At 36.4% G+C, this 21,133-nt stretch overlaps 1 protein-coding gene across 2 annotated transcripts in view; it reads left to right on the top strand.

Moving 5' to 3' along the window:
- Window positions 1–21,133, top strand: part of WDR44 (WD repeat domain 44) — an 82,813-nt gene that overhangs the window by 17,692 nt on the left and 43,988 nt on the right. The window contains exons 2-3 of one of the 2 annotated variants that reach the window (XM_023734480.1): window positions 14,046–14,079; window positions 20,091–20,168. In XM_023734480.1, coding sequence (XP_023590248.1) covers window positions 14,046–14,079; window positions 20,091–20,168 — 112 coding nt within the window. The remainder of the gene's footprint in view (window positions 1–14,045; window positions 14,080–20,090; window positions 20,169–21,133) is intronic. The other variant, XM_004379803.2, reaches the window with a different exon arrangement.

Here is a 21,133-nt window from a genome sequence, read left to right on the forward strand (position 1 = left end):
CAACCTTACAAGAGACTTTTTCAGAAGAGCCAACCAAATAGAATTCAGCATGACAAAAAAAAAAAAAAAAAAAAAAACACCCAAAAAAAGTGAGTCACTTTACTAACAGGAAGAAAAGAAGACCTTGTCAGTTCATTTTCTGTATGATGCCCAATTGTTTTTTTTTTTTAATATTCTTTTCACCCAGTATAATGAGAAGTCTGGAAATGAGGATGTTAAGTACGAGATAAACCCACTGCTTTTGAGTTGATTTCTACTCTTAGCGACCCTGTAGGACAAAGTAGAACTGCCCCACAGGTTTTCCAAGGCTGTAAATCTTTACGGTAGCAGACTGTCACATCTTTCACCTGCGGAGTGGCAGGTGGGTTCAAACCACAGACCTTTTGGTTAGCAGCCGAGTGCTTAACCAGTGCACAACCAGGGCTCCTTTAAGTATGAGATAATATATATGTATATTTTAATTTAGGAGGTGATTCTTTGAGTTTCTAGTTGTTTCGTTGAATATGAAGCAGGTGGCAAATGTAGAGTAGTCTGTACACTAATTGCTCCCTATCCACGGAAGGCTTACAGATTGTGTGTGTGTGTGTGTTTTCCAAGTAACTCTCAGGTAAAAGGTAGAGAAACACCAAGCCCAAGAGACAGAAGGATCTGTTTATAGCTAATGAGTGAGAAACTAGATGTAGGATGGCCTATGGGAGCTGGCTGTTTGAAACTACAGAAATTCAGTGTTCTTATTTTAAAAGTAGATTTGAACACTTGCACCATGATTTTAAGTCCTGATTACCCTAAATTCATATCACATGAGCAGTGAAGATTTGAGTTTAAAATTGGAAAAGATGATCCAGTAATTGCCTGGAGAGAATGCAGAAGCTCTGAAAAACCAAGTTCGACTCCTGCTGTAGTCTGCCATGTGAATGCCTGATTTTAAAACATGGGTTTTGCAGTAAGCTAGGAAGGCAGTGTTTCTATTTGGGGAATCTAATCTATATGGGTTCTGTCAATTGCCATTTAAATCCAGGAGCTATTAGTACTTGAGGTTGTGGGAGGATGTTCAGAGAATACGCTGACAATTGAGAAGCAAATTCTCTTCATATTGGAGAGGCTCATCAGCTTTTTTGATTGGTATAGAAATAACTAATCTGAAATATTTCTAGTATCCTTTTTATAAAATGAGGAGAGTATCCTAAAATGACTTTGTATATGTAGTAACTGAATCCTTTTTTTAATGACAATATAATTTTAATTGATGCTTAGCTAGAAAGTTGGCTGTTGATCTTTATTTAACCTATATAGGTTAACCTCATTTTGAACACATTGACTGTGAACAGTTTCATATAAATATCTTTCACAAATAATGGTTATAAGTCATTTACATATCTAGAGATTTTGTCAATTTGTTGTAGTAGCCATCTTTTTCTTTGCAATCTAAGCCAATATAATGAAACTGTTAATTCACCTTCCTACTCTTTACTGAATGTTTTGGATAAATGTACATAATACCATATATGGTATTTGCATTTAAGCATAGCCTGAATGTACTATCTGGAAAAGCTTTGACCGAATACACACACGCGCATTTTCTTTCCAGTCAGTGAACTCTACTGAATACATAGATGAGTATTTATACAAGGGCAATGGTCATGCAGTTCTTCCCGCTTTGTCCTTTTATCACACACTAACAGATCATAGGGTTAATTGTCTACCTAATTAACTTGGGCACGAGGGCAGAGTTGCCAGATAAAATATAAGATTCCCCATTAAATTCCAATTACAGATAAACATACTAAAAGTGTATTTGTTGTTTTTCTGAAATTGGAATTTAACTGGGTGTTCTGTATGTTTAGTTGCTAAATCTGGCAGCTCTAGAACGGGACTAGTGGGTGTGGGCACATTTGTGAGATTTAAATACAACTAGAGCATGCAATGACAAGGGTAGTGTCTCAGTCATGTAGTGCTGCTCTAACATAAATACCACAAGTGGATGGCTTTAACAAAGAGAAGTTTATTCTCTCACAGTCCAGTAGGCTACAAGTACAAATTCAGGGCATCAGCTCCAGGAGAAGGCTTTCTCTCTCTGTCGGCTCTGGAGAAAGGTCCTTGTGATGCATCAGTCTTTCCTTGGTCTGGGAGCTTCTCTGCACAGGAACCTCAGGTTCAAAGGACATGCTCTGTTCCCGGCACTGCTTTCTCGGTGGTATGAGGTTCCCATGTCTCTCTTTTATATCTCAAAAGAGACTGGATCAAGACATTAGTTAATCTTGTAAACCTTATCAGCATAACCTCATCACAGTGACAGAATTTACAACACATGAGGAGATCACATATAATCTCATCATAGTGGTAGGGTTTACAACACATAAGGAAATCACATCAGATTACATAATCATACAATACTGGGAATCACGACCTACACATTTTTGGGGGGACATAATTCAATCCATGACAGGTAGCCTTTACTGTGGTGGGGATACTAAGATCTTAGAGTGCAATGTTTGTTGTTTTAGAGTCCAGCACTTTTTTCTTTGGAAATGTACTGTTAGGGGTTGAATTTTGTCCCCCTAAAATATCTATCAACTTGGCTAGGCCATAATTCTCAGTATTGTGTGACTGTTCACCATTTTGTCATCTGATGTTATTTTCCTATGTGTTGTAAATCCTACTTCTATGATGTTAATAAGGTGGGATTAGTGGCAGTTATGTTAATGAGGCAGGACTCAATCTACAATATTAGGTTGTGTCTTATGTCAGTCTCTTTTGAGATATAAAAGAGAGAAGCGAGCAGAGAGATAGGGGGACCTCATACCACCCAGGGTTCCTGTGCTGAGAAGCTCCTAGTCCAGGGGAAGATTGATGACAAGGACCTTCCTCCAGAGCCAGCAGAGAGAGAAAGCCTTCTCCTGGATCTGACACCCTGAATTTGGACTTTTAGCCTACTAGACTGTGAGAGAATAAACTTCTGTTTGTTAAAGCCACCCACTTGGGGTATTTCTGTTATAGCAGCATTAGATAACTGAGACATGCATCAGTGAAAATCAAAAATAGAAAAACTTAACAGTATATTGTTTAGGTATGCATGCATGTATGATGGAACTATTTTAAAAAACAAAAAAGTAAGGGAACAATAAAATTTGTGATAGCGGTTACCTCTGAGGGAGGGGCAGGCAGATAGATTAGAGCAAGCATTAGCTGCACTGGTATCGATAGTCTTATAGTTCTCTGGTGACATGGTAAGCCACAGGAGTTCATTTTATTTGTTATGCTTCATTGTTACATATGTCTATGCTATATATACACTCTTCTGTACATATCAAATATTGTATACTAAGGATAATAATTTAAAGTTAAACTAAAAAATAGACTTCTATAAGAAAATCAGCCTATATGCAGTTTCACTGTATATACTTTCCAAAATAAATCCAAAATCTTAAAGTCCAGAGACATTCACCAATTTCACAAAGATCAGGTCAGGTAATTAATAGATTCTAGATTGATTACATGTCTACTGGACCACATCTAAAATAAAAGATTCATTTTTGTTTGATTTCTATAGTGGCAAAGCTTCTATTTTTTATCGTAGAAAGATCTCTAACGGTTAAAAGGTACTATATGCCAAATGGAGGGAAAATAAAAACAGCTAAGCCATGCATATAGGTTTGATTAGATCAAATGACTTAGGTATAAATTTCAGGATTCCTAGAGCAAAACAAAAATCACAAAAGAGCTCTGCTCTCCTTGATTAATTAAAAACCAAAAAACACAACTAGGTTTCTAGCTCCTCCCATGTAAGAACTATCTGGACAGACTAGACTAACCATCAGTAAACAGAATAATTCATCTTTAGCAAGTGCTAGTTTAGAGGATTGAAATGTTTTGTATACATTTATTTAGTGTTTTAAAGCATTTACAGTTCTCTTCTACCAGCTGCCCTTGAGTCGGAATCAACTCATGGCAGCTTCATGTGTATCAGAGTAGAACTGTGCTCCATAAGGTTTTCAGTGGCTGATTTTTTTAAGTAGATTGCCAGGCCTTTCTTCCCAGGTACCTCTGGGTGAACTCCAACCTCCAACCTTTCAGTTAGCAGCCGAACACTTTAACCTTTTGCACCATCCAGGACTCCTACAGTTCTCTGTAGCGTGGTGTAACTTTGTATTGTAGAAATAGCTGAAAGGGCTCTTTCAGGAAGCCTTTTCCGATATATCCCCTTCCTCCACTCACACACTTAGGTGCCTCTCCTCTGTACTTCCAAGATACCGTAATCGTGTTCTTGAATGTCATTGCAATTACCACATTGCATTGAAATTATCTGTTCATGTATTTGCCTTACCCATGGGATTGTGACCTTTCTGTGGGCAAGGGCTTGGTCTTTTTTTCAACACCTGGCAGTACCTGGCACATGGTAAGCAACCAGTAAGTGTCTGCTGATTGAATGAAGGGCTCAACTAATCTCGCTCCCTCATTTTACAGGTGTGGAAATGGAGGTTTGGAGAGGTTGTAGCTTTAAAAATAGTAATTCTTAGAAACAAGAAGCCCCAGCAGGTTATGTGTTCCACACATACACACAATATCCCTGTTAATGGTGTCATTCAGTTTCTGTTTGAACACTGTATCAGGGAAATAGCTCATTCCCATTTCTGTACTCTGGTTGTTATTAAGATCATTAGGCCAAGCAAAAGTCAACCTCCTTGTAATTTGTACTCTTAGTTCTAGTCCTAGTTCTATGTGTATGATACCTCAAACACACAAGGACAGCTACTTTTCTTCCTTATCTTCTCCAGGATAGCTATCCTTAGTTCTTTATATCATTCCACTCGGTTTCTAGAACATTCACCAAATTGGTTTCTCTCTTTTGGATATGTTCTGTTTCATCAGTGTTCCTTTTAAAATACTATTTCCCAAATAGTACACAATATTTTAAGTGTGCTCTTATCTGTAAGGAATAGAACTTACCATTCCCCTTGCTTTGAACATAATAGTTCTGTTAGTGCAGCGTAAGATCATATTAACTCTTTCGGCAGCCATGTCATCGTCTTCACCCTGTCCAGGTCATCAACAAAAATACCTAGATGTTTTCACATGGTTTACTATTAAGCCATGTCTCCCCCATCATGCATATTACAGTTATCCCTACTATATTTCATTATGTTAAGATGTGGCCCATTGTTCTAGCCTGTTGAAATACTTTTGGATCCTGTCAGCCAGTAATCCTCCTAACTGTGTCATCTGCAAATTTGGTAAATATGCCCTCAGTGTCCTCATCCAAGACATTAATAAGAACATCAAGTAGGATTGAGCACTAAAGAAATTATTTGAGATTTCCTTCTGGTTTTTCATTGATCTATTAATTAGCACATCTCAAGTAGTGATGTTAAACCAGTTACAAACCCATCTAAGTGTATTATTTTCTAGCTTAAATTTTTTTATTATCTAAAAGGATATCATGAGAAAATTGTAAAAGTCTCTGCTGAAATCCAGATATTTTTTGTGTACAGTGTTTCCTTTATGTTCGAGGCCAATAACTCTCTCTTAAAAAAAATAAGAAATTAGGTTAATCTTGCATGATTTTCTTTTCTGTGAATGCTCACTGACAATCAGTATCTTTTCCCTTGCCTAGGGCTCTTAAACCATTTAACAACAGTGTGTTTAAGGATTTTGCTTGGGATTAACATCAAGTGAATTTGTCAGTAGCTTGTGGCATCTGCATGCTTTCCAATGTTGCATATTAGAGTGTTTTCATTACAGCATCCTCTTCTGTTCTCTCTGATTCTTCAAAGGCTTTAGATAGGAATTGTGCTATCTTATCTGTAAATTCTGAGTACTCAGGAAGATTGAACTCATTTATAATCGTTAGGTGCTTTTATCTCCTTGAATGCTTTGGGATTCTGTTTCCTCATTCCACAATTTGTTTTTCCCTTTCTGGTTTGACTGTCAATAATCGTAACTGGAGACAAAGAATTGAGGCAGCCTTTTACACTAGACTGTTTGCCCTGGAGTCAGCAGACCTGTACTTTCTTTTTGTTGTTCCTGTTCTGAATATAAATTAAAGAAAATCTTTGTATCTGGTATTTTTAAAAATCTCAGTGCATTCTAAGCCTTTCTGATACTGTTCTTTTAGGTTTTTGCATTTTTCCTTGGATATGTGCCCATTCTATCCTTCCAAACTCTTCCATGTTTCCTTTAAAATATTTCTTATGGGCACAGATTGTTACTAGCAGATGCAAGACTAAAACTCAGATCTTCTGATTCTGGCTCGTGTTCTTTCACTGCGTTAGCTAAATTTACAGTCCTTCTACTTCCAGATTGATGTCATGTTTCCCTTTTAGCCTCTGGGACCCCCAACCTTTCCCTGGGAAATTCGTGGTATTTCTAGGTAAATCAAAGATTTAGTAAGAGACCACAGTTTCACCTGACTGGCTGCCTAGCCATGTGAAACCATGAAGAGACATTAGAATTACTAAGGTAGATTGAGAGGCTGCAAGACTTAAGCTAGTCCTGTGTAGTCCTTTTGACCTTGGCATGAACTCCATGGGGGCAGGGCCATGTCTGTTTTGTTCACTTAACCCAACGTCTAGCACTGTGCCTGGTATATAGTAAGCAATAGGTAAATGTTAAGTGAATGGATTAATTTAACCTTCTTCAGCTTCATTTTCCTCACACGTGAAATAAGATAGTTGGTCTCAATGATTTCAAGGTTCCTTCAAACACTTAACAAAATTTTATTCTTACCTTCTGGCTGAATTTCTTTATCCTTTTAGGATTTTAAAAAAGAATTACTGAAAATTACTTTAACAGTAGGAGACATCAATAGGTAGGATCCTCACTTTCAGCAACTGTGGCAGAAAACCCACAGTTGTTACACTACTTCCAAATTAATACTGTTGTATGTTTTCTGTTGGACTGATTTTTATTTCTATAAAGTAAATGGATAACATTATTGACCGTACCAAATTAGAGAGTTGGGTTTTACAAGTTCCAAAATACAGTCATGTAAGATTAATAAAATGTTGCTTTGCTTGCATATTTATATGTTTTGCTGAAATTGTATTGAATGCAGTACTATGATGTCAGAGTTATAAAGGATTTGCATATTGCTTCCTATGGAAACTGGGTGGACAACTTTTGGATAAGTTGCAGTTACTGTCATCAGATCCAAATCCCAGTGACTGGGAACCTACCCTTGAGAGTAATGACCTTATTAGTCTAATGAGAATTTTATGTCAGGTATCTGAAGGTTATCACTGGATCAGTTCAGAGTTTTTAAAAGAGAAGTAATTCCTGTGTCATCCTACAAAATCACCAAAGCAACATTTTTGAAACCATATAAGTATTTTAAAACAGTGAGTATTGTGCAGATATTAAAATACATTGGTACTGCACATCAATACCTTAGCTGCAAAAGAAAAACTATAATTAAAATACAAAATGGATTAGGTACTGGAGAAAGCATCTGCCACATACCACTTTATATTCAAACATGAACTTTGTTAGTATAAACTCAACATTAGTTAGTGCGTGAAAATACTTTTCTTATAGAAAACAAGATATAATGAATTAAAATATTCTATCTGTATTGCAAGTTGGAGCCCTGGTGGCACAGTGGTTAAGAGCTACGGTAACCTATGGCTGCTAACCAAAAGATCGGCAGTTCGAATCCAACAGCCGCTTCTTGGAAACCCTATGGGGCAGTTCTACTCTGTCCTGTAGGGTCACTTTGAGTTGGAATCAACTCGATAGCAGCGGCATGCACATGTGTATTGAAAGTTGTGAAGTACTAATCTGAAAATTGCCTTTGTATTCAAAACCTAAGTGGAAGCCACACCAAAAATAATTTTAATATTTGATCTGTAAGCCATGGTTGTTTTTTTTTTAAGTAGAATACCAACACTTACTTTTGAAGCAGGCTTTGTTTTGAAGCTGTTTCAAAAAATTCTCATTTATTTTTCATGTTTAAATTTAATAGTACCGTTGATAGACACTGTCTTCAATTTCAGAAACTGTGCTGCAAAATCAGATATAGTGTGTTTGTAATTAGTATTAATATGTTGGAAGTTTTGGGGGTTTTTTTGCCATTAGTTAAGCAAGGATGTTTAGCACTTTACAGTTATGTATTATTTTTGCTTAACTTTGAAGAAACACATTTATTATTTAAATGAAGTTTTGTTAATCAGATATTTAAATGCATCAGCAATATTTGATTAAAAAATACCCTGTGATAAATTCTTTTAAAAAGAAAAATGAACTTTTGAAGTTCTCATGTTTGTTGGTTAGGTTGGTTAGGTTTTCTTTAAAGTGGAATATACCACCTATACTTAAATATGACTGTATATAACTTCAGGATTTTCTTAAATATTTTTCACTTGTGTGGGGCATAAAAAGAGTTATTTTATGTAGGCATTTGAACTTTTTCTGGGAAAAAAATGCTGACCTTAACCTGTAAAAAGGAGGAATCTAATTTGCTCTATTTAGGTATCTATAACATTTTGAAGGACTATTTTCCTAGTTAACTTGACTTATCAGAGTATTACTGGGGGTGTATGTCAGGTTATGTCCATGTTTCCTATAATATATCTCAAATATAAGGGAAATCAGAGGATATGAGATTTAGATCATTAATCATGGTATAAGTTATATCTTTACTCCTAAACTAATAAAGGGCCTTAAGATAAAATGTCCTAAAATTACAGGAACTCTTAAAAACTTTTGCTTAAAACCTTGCAGCTAGCTGAAGGGAGAGTCAAGAGTAGAAGTTAATTTTCTTGACTCCTAGTCCCCCATTTTCCCCACCCATACCCAAACTTGAACATGAATAGTTGGTTTCTTTAGGCATATAAACCACTGAAATAGTATAATGTTATTATCTCTACTTTGAAGTTAGAGACTGAGTTATAGAGTAGAGTTGAGTGTTTGTCTAGGGATACCGAAGATTACTAACACCTCACTTAATCTGGTGGCCACTTCTTTGTTAATGACAACTCTCAGATCCAGGTAGTCCGCCAGGTTAAGAAAGTTCGATTTACGTATAATGTAGTTATAAACCAACCCCCGTAAAGCCTGTTATATTAAACATTTGAGGTATGTACAATGGTTCGTAATAACAAATGTGCTACTTTGTGACATACATCAAATCATGATTATTACTGTAATATTAAAGATGTTTTAGTGTATCTGGAAGTATTTCTGTAATTTTTTTATGCCTAGAAAGGTACTCTATATACTAAGATAAACATTTGACTAACTTACGTTAGATATGAACCATACCTAATTGTTCTGACTTACGTACAAATTAGACTTTAAGACAGATTTAGGAACGGAACCCGTTTGTAATCCGGGGACTGTCTGTACAGCAGAAAACAAGAAATAAACACTTTGAACCATTAAAAAAAGTGTTGCAATGTCTACATTAAAGTTATGTACATAACTCATGGGGAGACCCTCAATCACAATCTCTAGGTTCTTCCTTTCCTATAAAATTTCGTTTTTTAAAAATCTAGTGTCCCATCAATGCAGAGTAGAAGCAACACATTAGAAGGGGGGAGGAAGGAAAGCTTTTAAAGGCAGGCCTATGGCCAGCTGTAAGAAATGACCACTTAAAGTGAGTAAATAGACACAAAACTATAAAACACAGACATTCCAATCATAGTAGCATAGGGACCTTTACTGTGAAGGCAGATAAATCCCCTGCACCTTAAGGTCCCCTGAGGGCATTATATATTAAAATATAGTATTTGATCATGGTAATTATGCTGAATCATTAAAAAAGATAAATTTGTATATCCTTTAAGAAGATGTTCTCAAGGGAAAGATTACTGTAACTCCAAGGCTTATTAGCCTGTTCATGTACTTATTTACAAGCTGCTTTTGAAGTTTTAAATCCAAAAGTAGTTAAAATATTTTCAAAAGTTTGCCACTCAAAGAGAACCTTCATCTATCTGGAAATTTTACATATGAGGAACGTTTCATTCCCCAGCCATGCCAAATCAATTAGGTGTTAATTGTAGTTGTTAAAGGCAGGTTAGGATTCAGGCTTTGATTTATTCAGTGTAGTCCAGCTCAAGAAGCAGCTCTAATTGGCTTTACTTTGGTGCTTATTCACGGTACCAATTACAGTAGTGTTGTAACCGTCATCTTTTAAGACCTTACCCAGAAAGGAGACAACATTGCAAAGTGGTTAAGAGAGTAGGCCCTGGAGACAGACTGTCTGGGGTCAAATTCTGGCCCTATTATTTAGTAGCTTCAAAATTTAAATTACTTAGTCTGACCTAAGCCTCAATTTTTTGTCCTGTAAAATAAGGAAAGTAATATAAGCACCTCATAGGAGGGTGGTGAGGACTAAAGAAGCGAGAGTGTGTCAAGTCTTAGCAGTTTTTGGCACATGCTTAATAAATTATAGCCATTTTTATGTTATTGACAAGGCTGCTATTAGGAAAGCTTTGTGTGGGGGTACTAAATAATGATTTACTGTTTCTTATAGTGAAATGAATTGTTCTTTTCTCATCTTAGCACATGATGCAAATCATTTTAGCCAACTTTGCAAATTATAAATATGCTTTTGTTTTTAATAAATTTACATCTTTGTTTCTAAGGTATGTCTCTTGTAGACAGCATATTGATGGATCCTGTTTTTTTTATCCATTCTGTCACTGTCTGGCATTTAGGCCATTTACATTCAGTGTAATTATTGATAGGTGTGAGTTATTGCTGTCATTTTGTAGTGCTTTTTTTGTGGTGCTGACTTTTTCTTTGGTCCTCTTACTCTCCTATGCTGAGTTCCTTTTATTTGTGGATTTTTTTTTTTTCATTTCTTTTGTTTTTGTAGGTTTTGTGTTCTACTGAGACTTTATGTTTTCCCTCTTTATTTTTATGAGTAGTTTTGTTAACTTTCTTTGTGGTTACCGTGAAATTTACCCTTATCTTTCTAAGTTTGAAGCAGTCTATTATTGGTATCACCTTGCCTCCTCTCCACTAGAAGGTTCTATACCTACACCGTTTATTCCCTCTTATTGTTCTGATGTTGTTGTCATTTGCAGATTAACTGCTCTGATTCTCTATTGTATTTCTTTTGGTTTTGGATAGTCCTTGAGAGTTCATTTCCTAGATTGGTATCTGGCTGGTACGATCCTGCGTCCAGGATGCAGCCCGTGAGCTGATGTTGTTTGTTCTCAGATCGAAGGACTCACTTTAATAATTCTTGTAAGCTTGGTTTGGTTTTTACATATTCCCTTAATTTCTGTTTATCTGGAGATGTCCTAATTTCACCATCATATTTGAATGAGAGTTTTGCAGGATATATTATATATTATTCTTGGCTGGCAATTTTTTTTCAAGGTTTTATATATGTCATCCCATGGCCTTCTTGCCTGCATGGTTTCTGCCAGATAATCTGAGCTTAGTCTTATTGTTTCTCCTCTGTATGTGACATTTTGTTTTTCTCGAACTGCTCTCAGGATTCTTTGTTTGTCCTTGGTTTTGGCGAGTGTGATTATGATATGCCTTGGTGATTTTCTTTTGGGGTCTATCCTGTATGGATGGCCAGCTTTTCATCTTTCATGATATTGGGGAAGTTTTCTGTCAGCAGTTCTTCAGTGATCCTCTCTGTGTTTTCTCTTTGTTCTGGAACTCCGATCACTCGCAAATTTTTGCTTTTAATTGTATCCACATAATTCTCAGGGTCTCTTCATTTTTCTTCATTCATTTTTATGATTTTTCCTCAAACAGAGTTGTATCCAACTGTTTGTCTTCAATTTCTCTGATCCTGTCTTCCACCGTTTCAAACCTGCTCCTCAGCCCTTCTATGACACTGTCCATTTCTAAAGTCTTGTTATTTATCTTTTGGATTTCTAATTGTTGTTTTTGTATGATTTCTACTTGTGAATTTATTTTGGCTTTTTTTTTCCTGCATTATTTTCCTGAATTCTTCCATTTTTTGTCTGTGTTTTCTGTGAATTTGTCTATTTTTTCGTCATTTTTGTCTACTTTTTGCTTGAACTCTTGGATAATTCTGAATATTAGAGATTTGAATTCCCTATCGTTTAGGTCTAGTGCCTTTTCTTCTACTGGAAAGTCATCTGGTGTTTTATTTTGGATGCCTACTGGAACCATCCTATCCTGTTTTTGTAAATGTTTTGATATTGTCTGCTGTCTTCGGAGCATTCGGAAGTTATTTTTCTCATTTATTGGTTGTAGGTTTGTTTGTTTTGTCCTGTTTTTTGTTTTATTTGGCTATGTCTGAGCAGGTGGGCTGTGTGTTCTTTGTTGTTTGCTCATCTGTGGGCACGATACTTTTCGCCTCCTCCAATTGGCAGGGTCAGTCACTCAGATGTGGTACAGCAGGGCAGGTCTAGCTGAAGAGGATTTGCTGGGATGGGTTGTTTCTGGCACTTACTATGGCCACCAGGGTGGGCCAGTAATCAGTGCAGGGCAGGTTCCAGTAGGCCGTGCCAGGGCTGCTTGGTGGCGTGATGTTCAGCGCTCTGTGCAGGTAGGCAGGATGGAGGGGGCAGATTGTGATGTGTGGAGCTAAGATGTGTATGGGAGAGAGGAGAGAGAGCAGAGAGGAACAGGAGCCAAAAACATACAAACAAACAAAAAAGAGTGCTAGGGAAGCTTGTCGTTGGAGTGGAGAGATGAGAAACTATGAAATAGAGAAAAACAAAAAGGAGAAGAAGAAGAAAAAAATGAATAAAAATTAGAAAGAAAAAAGAAAAGCTCCCAGGGATCCCACCGGTGCGGCTACAAGGTCTGGGGAAGTTGGTCCCAGGCCGTGAAGTACAGCCTGGCTAGAAAGCGTAGACATGTCACTCAGCGCCAGGTATTCAGGGGACAGGAAGAGAAGGAAAGTATAGAGAGATGATAAACTGAATAATGAAGAAAGACAAAAAGGGGAAAAGAAAACAAAACAATTTTTTTTAAAAAAAGAACAAGAAAAAAAGAAATGCTCTCAGGGATCCCTCTGCATGTCTGCGCAAACTGAGGGGGTAGATCCCGAGCCAAGTAGTACTGTATTCCACTTCTAGGAATGTATTTAAGGAAATTCATCATGAAGGTACACAGAATTTTATATATAAGGGTATTTATTGTAGTAATAATGGGTTACGTGTGTGTGTGTGTGTGTGTGCACATGTGTATGTATATGTATTTATATATACACACACACCAGTTGCCATCAAGTGGATTCCGACTGTCATGGTTTGAATTATGTCCCCCAAAAAATGCGTGTATCAGTTTGACTGGGCCCTGATTCCTGGTACTGTGTGATTTTCCTGTATGTTGTAAACCTGCCTTTATGATGTTAATGAGGGAGGATGGGTGGCAGTTGTGTTAGTAAGGCAGGACCTGATCTACAAGACTGGATTGTGTCCTGAGGCAATGTCTTGAGATATAAAGGACAGAAGTGAGCAGTGAGACAGGGGGACCTCATACTATCAAGAAAGCAGTGCCAGGAGCAGAGCGCGTCCTTTGGACAGGGGTCCCTGCGCCGAGAAGCTCCTAGTCCAGGGGAACACTGATGAGAAGGCTGAGAGAGAGAAAGCCTTCCCCTGGAGCTGACACCCTGAATTTGGACTTTTAGTCTACTTTACTGTAAGGAAATAAATTTCTCTTCGTTAAAACCATCCACTTGTGGTATTTCTGTTATGGCAGCACTAGATGACTAAGACACCGACTGTGGCAACCCCGTGTGTGTTAGAATAGAAATGTGCTCCATAGGTTTTCAGTGACTTGTTTTTTGGAAGTAGATCACCAGGCCTTTCTTCCAAGGCACCTCTGTGTGGATTCAAACCTCCAACCTTGAGGTTAGCAGCTGAGTGCATTAAGTATTTGCACCACCCAGGGACTCCCCAAAATCTCTAGGTGGTAAGATTATGTGTCACATTAATTTTCTTCTCTACTTTTTTATGTTTTCCATATTTTCTGTATGCATATAAGACTTTTTTCAATCACAAAATATATATGTGTTTTTAAAAACGTGGGCTTGTCTTTAATAAGTTTGTAGAAATATTTCCCTTCTCACCTCCACTACTCAACACCTCCTTGCTTTTATTTCTCAACAGGTCTGCGGGAAAGGTTAGACTTTCAACATTAAAGGTAAGTTGTGTTTTCTGAAAGTTATGAGTGTGTTTCTGCAAATTGTGTACATTTTTCATTTGTGTTTTCTCTGTTATATAATTCTTCATTTCCTTGCTTTTGCTTTCTTATTTTTTGCTCAATAATACTGTCATTATATCCTTCTAGCTATAATTAGGCACTCTAGAAATGCCTAACTAAATATTGTGCTATAATGAAGGGACTGTAAGTATTCTTCAGATTTCCACTAATTTGTATTTGGTTTATGATTTTTAGAACAAAATAACACTATAAAGTACTGTTGATTTTTTTTTTTTTTTGGTGTGTGTGTGTTTTAATTGAAAAAGTAATACTTCCATGGCAAAAATGTGTAGTAACCAAAACATTTATATACTGCTTGTACGCATGTGTATTGGTAAAATCACTACATATAAAAATCAATCCCAGCCTTATATCCAAGAGAGGAATCTGTATTGAGACATTATGCCACTGAGAGCCATTTTAAGTACAAGAATATCACCAAACAGAACTATTTACATGAAGTAGAGTATATACTGTATGTGTATGCATGCTTGTGTGTGTATGCATGTATGTATAATCTCAAACATGCTCCTCTTTTTTTTTTTTTTTTTTCAGTTCCAGCATACTCACCTTCTACTTAAACACAGTGAATACTGGTTTAGTAAACCGTGGTGTATTCATATGGTATATTATATAGCAGTGGGAATGAATGAATTAGTTATACACATGGATGAATTTTAGCACCATAGTGTTGAGTAGGGAAAAAAAGCAATTTGCAGAAAAACACATGCAATAAGATTCCATTTATATTAAGTTCAAAAGCATGCAAAATTAAAGAATATATTGTTTAAGGATATAATCATGGTAAAACTATAAAGCAAAATGATAAGTACAAAATTTAGGGTATAAGTTATTGCTGTAGGGGAAAGAATTTAATGGAAATGGAAAAGGATACACAGAAGACTTGAAAGCTAATGGTAATTTTTTTTTCTTAAAATGAGTGTTTAAGAAAGATGAAATCATAATTCTTTATTTGTTGTATTTTATAAACCTTATTTTGTATTTACTCAATATTTACTAAAACCGATTTTTAAAAATAATTCATGCACGTGGTTAAAATTCACTCAGTGAAAAAAGTATATGGTAAAAATTTAGCTTCCCTTCCATCCCTGATCTCCCACCTCCCAGTCCCCATATCCAGAGGCAATTACTAGTTATGCTTGTAGATTTTAAAAGTCGGTTAGCTCTCAAGATATGTTTAGGTTATAACAAATAGGTTTCCAGAATTTTCTTTATCCCAGTAATTATAGATTATTCTTAACTTGAATAACATTAGATAGGAAGTATACATATTTAGTAAATAAATATGAAGTTGGATATTGTTCTTTTTTACTTTTTACTTTGAAATAATTAGAGATTCACAGGAAACTGTAAAGATAATGCAAAGATCTCCTGTGGATCCTTCACCCAGTGTCTTCAATGGTTGCCTTGTTTTGACATTGGTACGATGTGAGTGTATAGTTCTACATCATTTTGTGTAGATTCGTGTAACCACCACCACAATCAAGATGCGGAACTATTCCATCACCACAACGATCTCCCTCATGCTACCCCTTTATGGTCACACTTACCACCTCTCCCACATCATCCCTAACCTCAGGCAACCACTGATCTGTTTTCCATCTCTTATAATTTTGTCACTTCAAGATTATTATAGAAATGGAATCATGCAGTATGTGACCTTTTGAGATTGTTTTTTTCGCTCAGCATAATTCTCTTGAAATCCATCCAAGTTTTTGGGTGTATCAATGATTCGTTGCTTTTTATTGCTGAGTAATAGTCTGTGGTATGAATGTACTCAGACTACTGACTGCATATTATGTATAACAGTCTATCTGTTGATATCCTTGGCAATTCAAAGAAAAGTTTTCTATAGTCTTGATTTTTTGAGGATTTTTACAGTCTCACAGAAGAGACATGTATAGGAAGGGAGATACCAGGTATTGATGTTTACAGAATAGAATAGACACTAAGTGCTGCAAGGAGTTTGGAGAAGTGGAGGGGTAGGTAGACCAAGCATGTACTAGAGCCCTGGTGGCACAGTGGTTCAAGAGCTCAACTGCTAACCAAAAGGTCAGCAGTTCAAATCCACTAGCCACTCCTTGGAAACTCTATGGGGCAATTCTACTCTGCTGTATAGGGTCACTATGAGATGGAATCAACTCAAAGGCAACAGGTTTGGTTTGGACATCTGTACTATCCAAGGCTTTTGGCTGGGGAATTCAGAAAAGAAAAATGAAAGATTTTGTTTGTGGAAGGGTAGAAGAAATTTGGAGGAAAGAGATCATATGCAGAAAGAGAGCTGGTAAGAGGCGGTTAGAGTATCGACATAAGACTCTGACACAGGGATAGTGTAGTGTATTCTATGGTATGAATGTACTCATAGGAATGGATAGGTGTATATGACAACCATTTAAGAGATGTTTCTTTTTCTTCTCGGTGAAAAAGAATGGAAGGCACATCTCTAAAAAAAAATTAATTTCACTTTAGTCACTGTTAATGAACTTCCCCTCTGTCTTAGTTACCTAGTGCTGCCATAACAGAAATACCAAAAGTGGGTGGCTTTAAAGAACAGAAATTTATTTTCTCACAGTTCAGGAGGCTAGAAGTTCGAATTCAGGGCGTGACTTTAGGAGGAGGTCCTTCCTTGTCTATTTCAGCTTCTAGTACTGGTTGCCAATGAGTCAATTCCGACTCATAGTGACCCTATAGGACAGAGTAGAACTGCCCCATATAGTTTCCAAGGAACACCTGGTGGATTACGAACTGCTGACCTTTTGGTTAGCAGCTGTAGCTCTTAACCATTATGCCACCAGGGTTTGCCAGCAATCCTTGGTGTTCCTGAGCTTGTAGATGCATTGGCCTCTGTTGTCTGTCTTCCTCTTCCCCTTGTGTATGTCTGTGTCTAATCTGCTCTTTTTATAACTCAGAAGTGATTAGGTTTAAGATCCACACTACACTGGTATGGCCTCATTAAAATAACAAAAGAAAACCTTATTTCCAAACATAGTCATATTTACAGGTACAGGGGTTAGGATTTTAACACATATTTTGGGGGAGGGCACACAATTCAATCCATAACATCCTCCCTAACTATTAAAAACTAGAAGTGACCTGAACTTTTTCATAATTTACATTTTTAGCTTAATGTCCTCTAACTGATAATAGTGACTATTTCTCTGACTATGGATCACTTTTGTACAAATGATTTGTGAATCTATTTAGTCTTTTCTTAGTTGTACTGCTTATTAAAATTAAAAAGCTCAAGTCTTATAACCAAATACTATGAGGAGAGTACAGGCAGCTCTCTAATATCCAACACAGGTAAAGGGTAACAGTGATACAAATATTCTAAACTAAGCCAAACCCATTGCTGTTGAGTCGATTCTAACTCATAGCGACCCTATAGGACAGAGTAAAACTGCCCATAGGGTTTCCAAGGCTGTGATCTTTACAGAAGCAGACTGCCACATCTTTCTCCCGCGGAACAGCTGGTGGGTTCAAACCACCGACCTTTTTGTTAGCGGCCGAGTGCTTTAACCACTGTGCCACCAGGGCCCCATATAAATAATCTAGAAATTTAATAATGTGCCATATCTTTTAAGGAAGTGTGTTTCTGATATTGTGGTAGGTAGGGCGTTAGAGAAATGGCCTGATAGTGGGCAAGCTGGGATTTAGGAGTTAGTGCATTTTAGTAACAGGGCAGCTAATCTTCAGAAGGCGGTAATAAATGAGAACTGTCTCAAGTACAGCTAAATTGCTGTTAGTTTTCTGCAGGCACATGGTTGGCTTCCTGTTCTTTATCCCCAAAACCTGGATTGGAGTGCTAGGACAAGGACCTGGATGTTATACATCACTGGGAAAGAACCATAGTTGTCTATCTATACTAATTCAGATTTTACTAAGAAATCTTCTGATTAACTTCTCAAGAGATTAGATCCTCTGGTAGGTGCCCTATCACTCCTTTAAACTTGTGACCTACCAGCAGTTTTCCTTATAGGAGTTGATATCTTTCAGAGGTTCAAAGTCCAAGAGAGTTTTGTTAAAGTCAAATAAAATAGAAGTTTAATCACTATTTGGCAGTTTTGATCAATGTAAGAATGTTAATCTGTGATCTCTGTAAGTACTTCTTTAAAGGAAATTAAGATAAAGGAATTCTTAGTATGTATTTTTGCTTAGCTCAGTTTAGGGGAAATATCCACGGAATTATGTTGTACAATGCTTTGGATTTTCCTACTAATGAACAATTATTGGAGGACAATTGGATAAAAATGCTTAATTGGTAGGACAGCTTAAGATATTTTTCTAATATGAATTGATTGTTCTTAATGACCGTCAGCTTTCAGGTATTCTCTCTTGCTCCCTCATCTTCTCAAGGTTATTTTACTAACTGGTTTTGATTAGATTTGCTTTAATTTTAAACCCAGATTCCATTAAAGGATTTATAAACTTAAGATACGTGTATGAACTGAAGAAAAGCCAGAACATACATTATTCAACATTCATTCAGCAAATGACTGCTTAGTGCCACACAGTCTTTTTTAAGTACTGGGTAAATAGTGGTGGGCAGAACAAACAAGGTCTCTGTTCTCATGGAGCTTAAGTTCTAGTTGGGAAGGGAAGAAACAACAAAAAAAAAAGCAAGTACACAAGGTCATTTCAAATGGTGATTTAAGTGCAGTGAGGGAAAAGATAGGATACTGTGATAGAAAGGAGGGAGTGAGGCTGTTTTAAGGTGATCAGAGAAGGCTTTTCTAAAGCAATAACTTTTGAGCTACAGTCCTAATGGTAAGGAACCATCCAGTCAACCAGAGTATAGCTGTGAGGGAGTGGTGTGAGAGGGGGATGAGAAATATAGAAGATGTCAGCAATGTTGGCAGGAACCATGTGGTTTGGATTACCTAACATTTAAAATTCCATGAAACAACTTATCTGTGGAAGAGTCTATGTAGAATTGGTATTATTTTACCCAATGCTGGGAAGAATTCAGTGAAACAGCTTTTCAGATTGAAGATGTTGGAAGTCTTAAAGAAATTTCCCTAGCACATTAAAGTTGTTAGCATTATATAATAATCTCTGGAATAATTTTATCATGGTTGTATCCTGATGCTTGTATAAGTGCTACCTTAATATTTACCGTTTTTGTGTGCCTTAGGTTGGTTATCTGTCAAAAATGGTTAGTGACTTTATTCTTATAAGCTTTGTGATGTACACCAAGAATAATGATTTTTTTCTCCAAGTATCAGCAGTAGCATTCAAATTGCTGTACATCTATAAATATCAGACAACTTTAGAAAAGAATATTGTATTAAGATTTGTGAGTTTACGATTGTCTTATTTTACCCTAATTTTTTCCCAGCAGAAATGTTATCCATTTATACCCTGTCTTACCTCCCAAATATATATATATATGTACGTATGTGTATATGAATGTATACGTAGATATATATGTATTTTTGGTGGGTTTAATTTTTTTCACCTAAGCATTTTAGGGGCTTCGTTTAACTTTTGGTTACACTTTGATTCCTTTTAACTAAAGCCTGTAGAATTTTAAGAAAACTATCCTCTGTGGTTTTCTGTGTCGTATACTTTTGTATTTATGTGTATTTATGGAAAATAACAATTCTGATTCAACCCTTTGCTTACATATTTAATCCTTTTCTGTCTTCTTGTACCGTTTTTTTAATGTTAAAAAGTTGGGAAGACTTTCACATTTAAAGGAAAATAACTTATTGCAGTAGGAAAATAGAAAATTGCTGATTGGTAACCTTCTTATGCAAATGAAATTGTCCCAGTTGGCCTATAATCTCTAGGCACTTGTCAGTATACAAACATCTAAGCCCTTTATGGGCCTTTGACTTATTAATACTATATTTTCTAACTTATACCTATTTTAAGCAGATTTTTTCAGAAAGGTTGTCATCATTTGGTTTCATCTTTTCCTTTTTAAGCAGGAAACAGAGAACACTGCGTCCAAAGTTAGAAATGAGTCCCCTGTACAAGAATTGAAACAAGATGTATCTAAAAAGGTTCGTAAGATATAATTTAATATTAGTTTTACATCAGACATGACATTTAGTAATATATTTAACATGGAAAATTTTCCACATCATTCTTTCAGTATAGTGCTCTGTACATGTAGATGTTCGGTAAATGTTTCTTGAACCTGTTGAATTTATGATTGAAGACACATCAACACCAGGCTTTTGGAAGTCATTTTCATATTCTAAGCAATTCCTAATTTATTCTCAAAACAGTATTTTCAAAAATGTTTTGTAGTGTGTTTTGAAGCTTGTATTTTTATTAGAATAAGCTGTAGCTGCTTTTGAGGAGGTTACTTCTAGGAGTTAAGGGTTTTGAAAAGCTCAGTGCAGTACTTTCTGGTGTCTTTACAAATCATTACTCTGATAATGCCTTTGATACCATTAAAGAATTGATGCTATGAAGCTTCATAAGTTGGTTTACTAGAAAACTGAGCACAAGATAAAAATGTTGAATATAGATAGTTCACTGTATCAAGGTGAAACATAAGGAGAAAGGCAGGATGGTGTGTATTTATTCATTTATACAAGTCTTGAGTGCTTTCTGTGTCCCATGCACTGTTCTAGACGGGGGTTTCTGGAGACCAACCAGATGATACATCCTCTACCCCCGAGTTTCTCAACAGTGACACAATTGATATTTTGGGCTGAATAATTTTTTGTTGTGGGGAGAGGGTGCTGTGCATTGTAGGATGTTTAGCAGCATCCCTGGCTTCTACCCAACTAGATGCCAGTAGCTTTCCCTCTTCCTGCCACAGTTATGACAACCCAAAATGTCTATAGACATTTGTGGGTTGAGGCGGACAAAACGGCTCCCAGTTGAAAACCATTGTTCTAGTCTTATGAAGTTTAGAAATGTAATGGACTACATATTTTAATGTTGGTCACTTTTTCCTTTAAAAGGAACAGTTATCCTCTTTGGGAGAAGTACTGGTTTTGTGTGTCAGCATAAA

The sequence above is a fragment of the Trichechus manatus genome, unplaced genomic scaffold (genome assembly GCF_000243295.1).
Source record: "Trichechus manatus latirostris isolate Lorelei unplaced genomic scaffold, TriManLat1.0 scaffold00068, whole genome shotgun sequence".
NCBI lineage: Eukaryota > Metazoa > Chordata > Mammalia > Sirenia > Trichechidae > Trichechus > Trichechus manatus.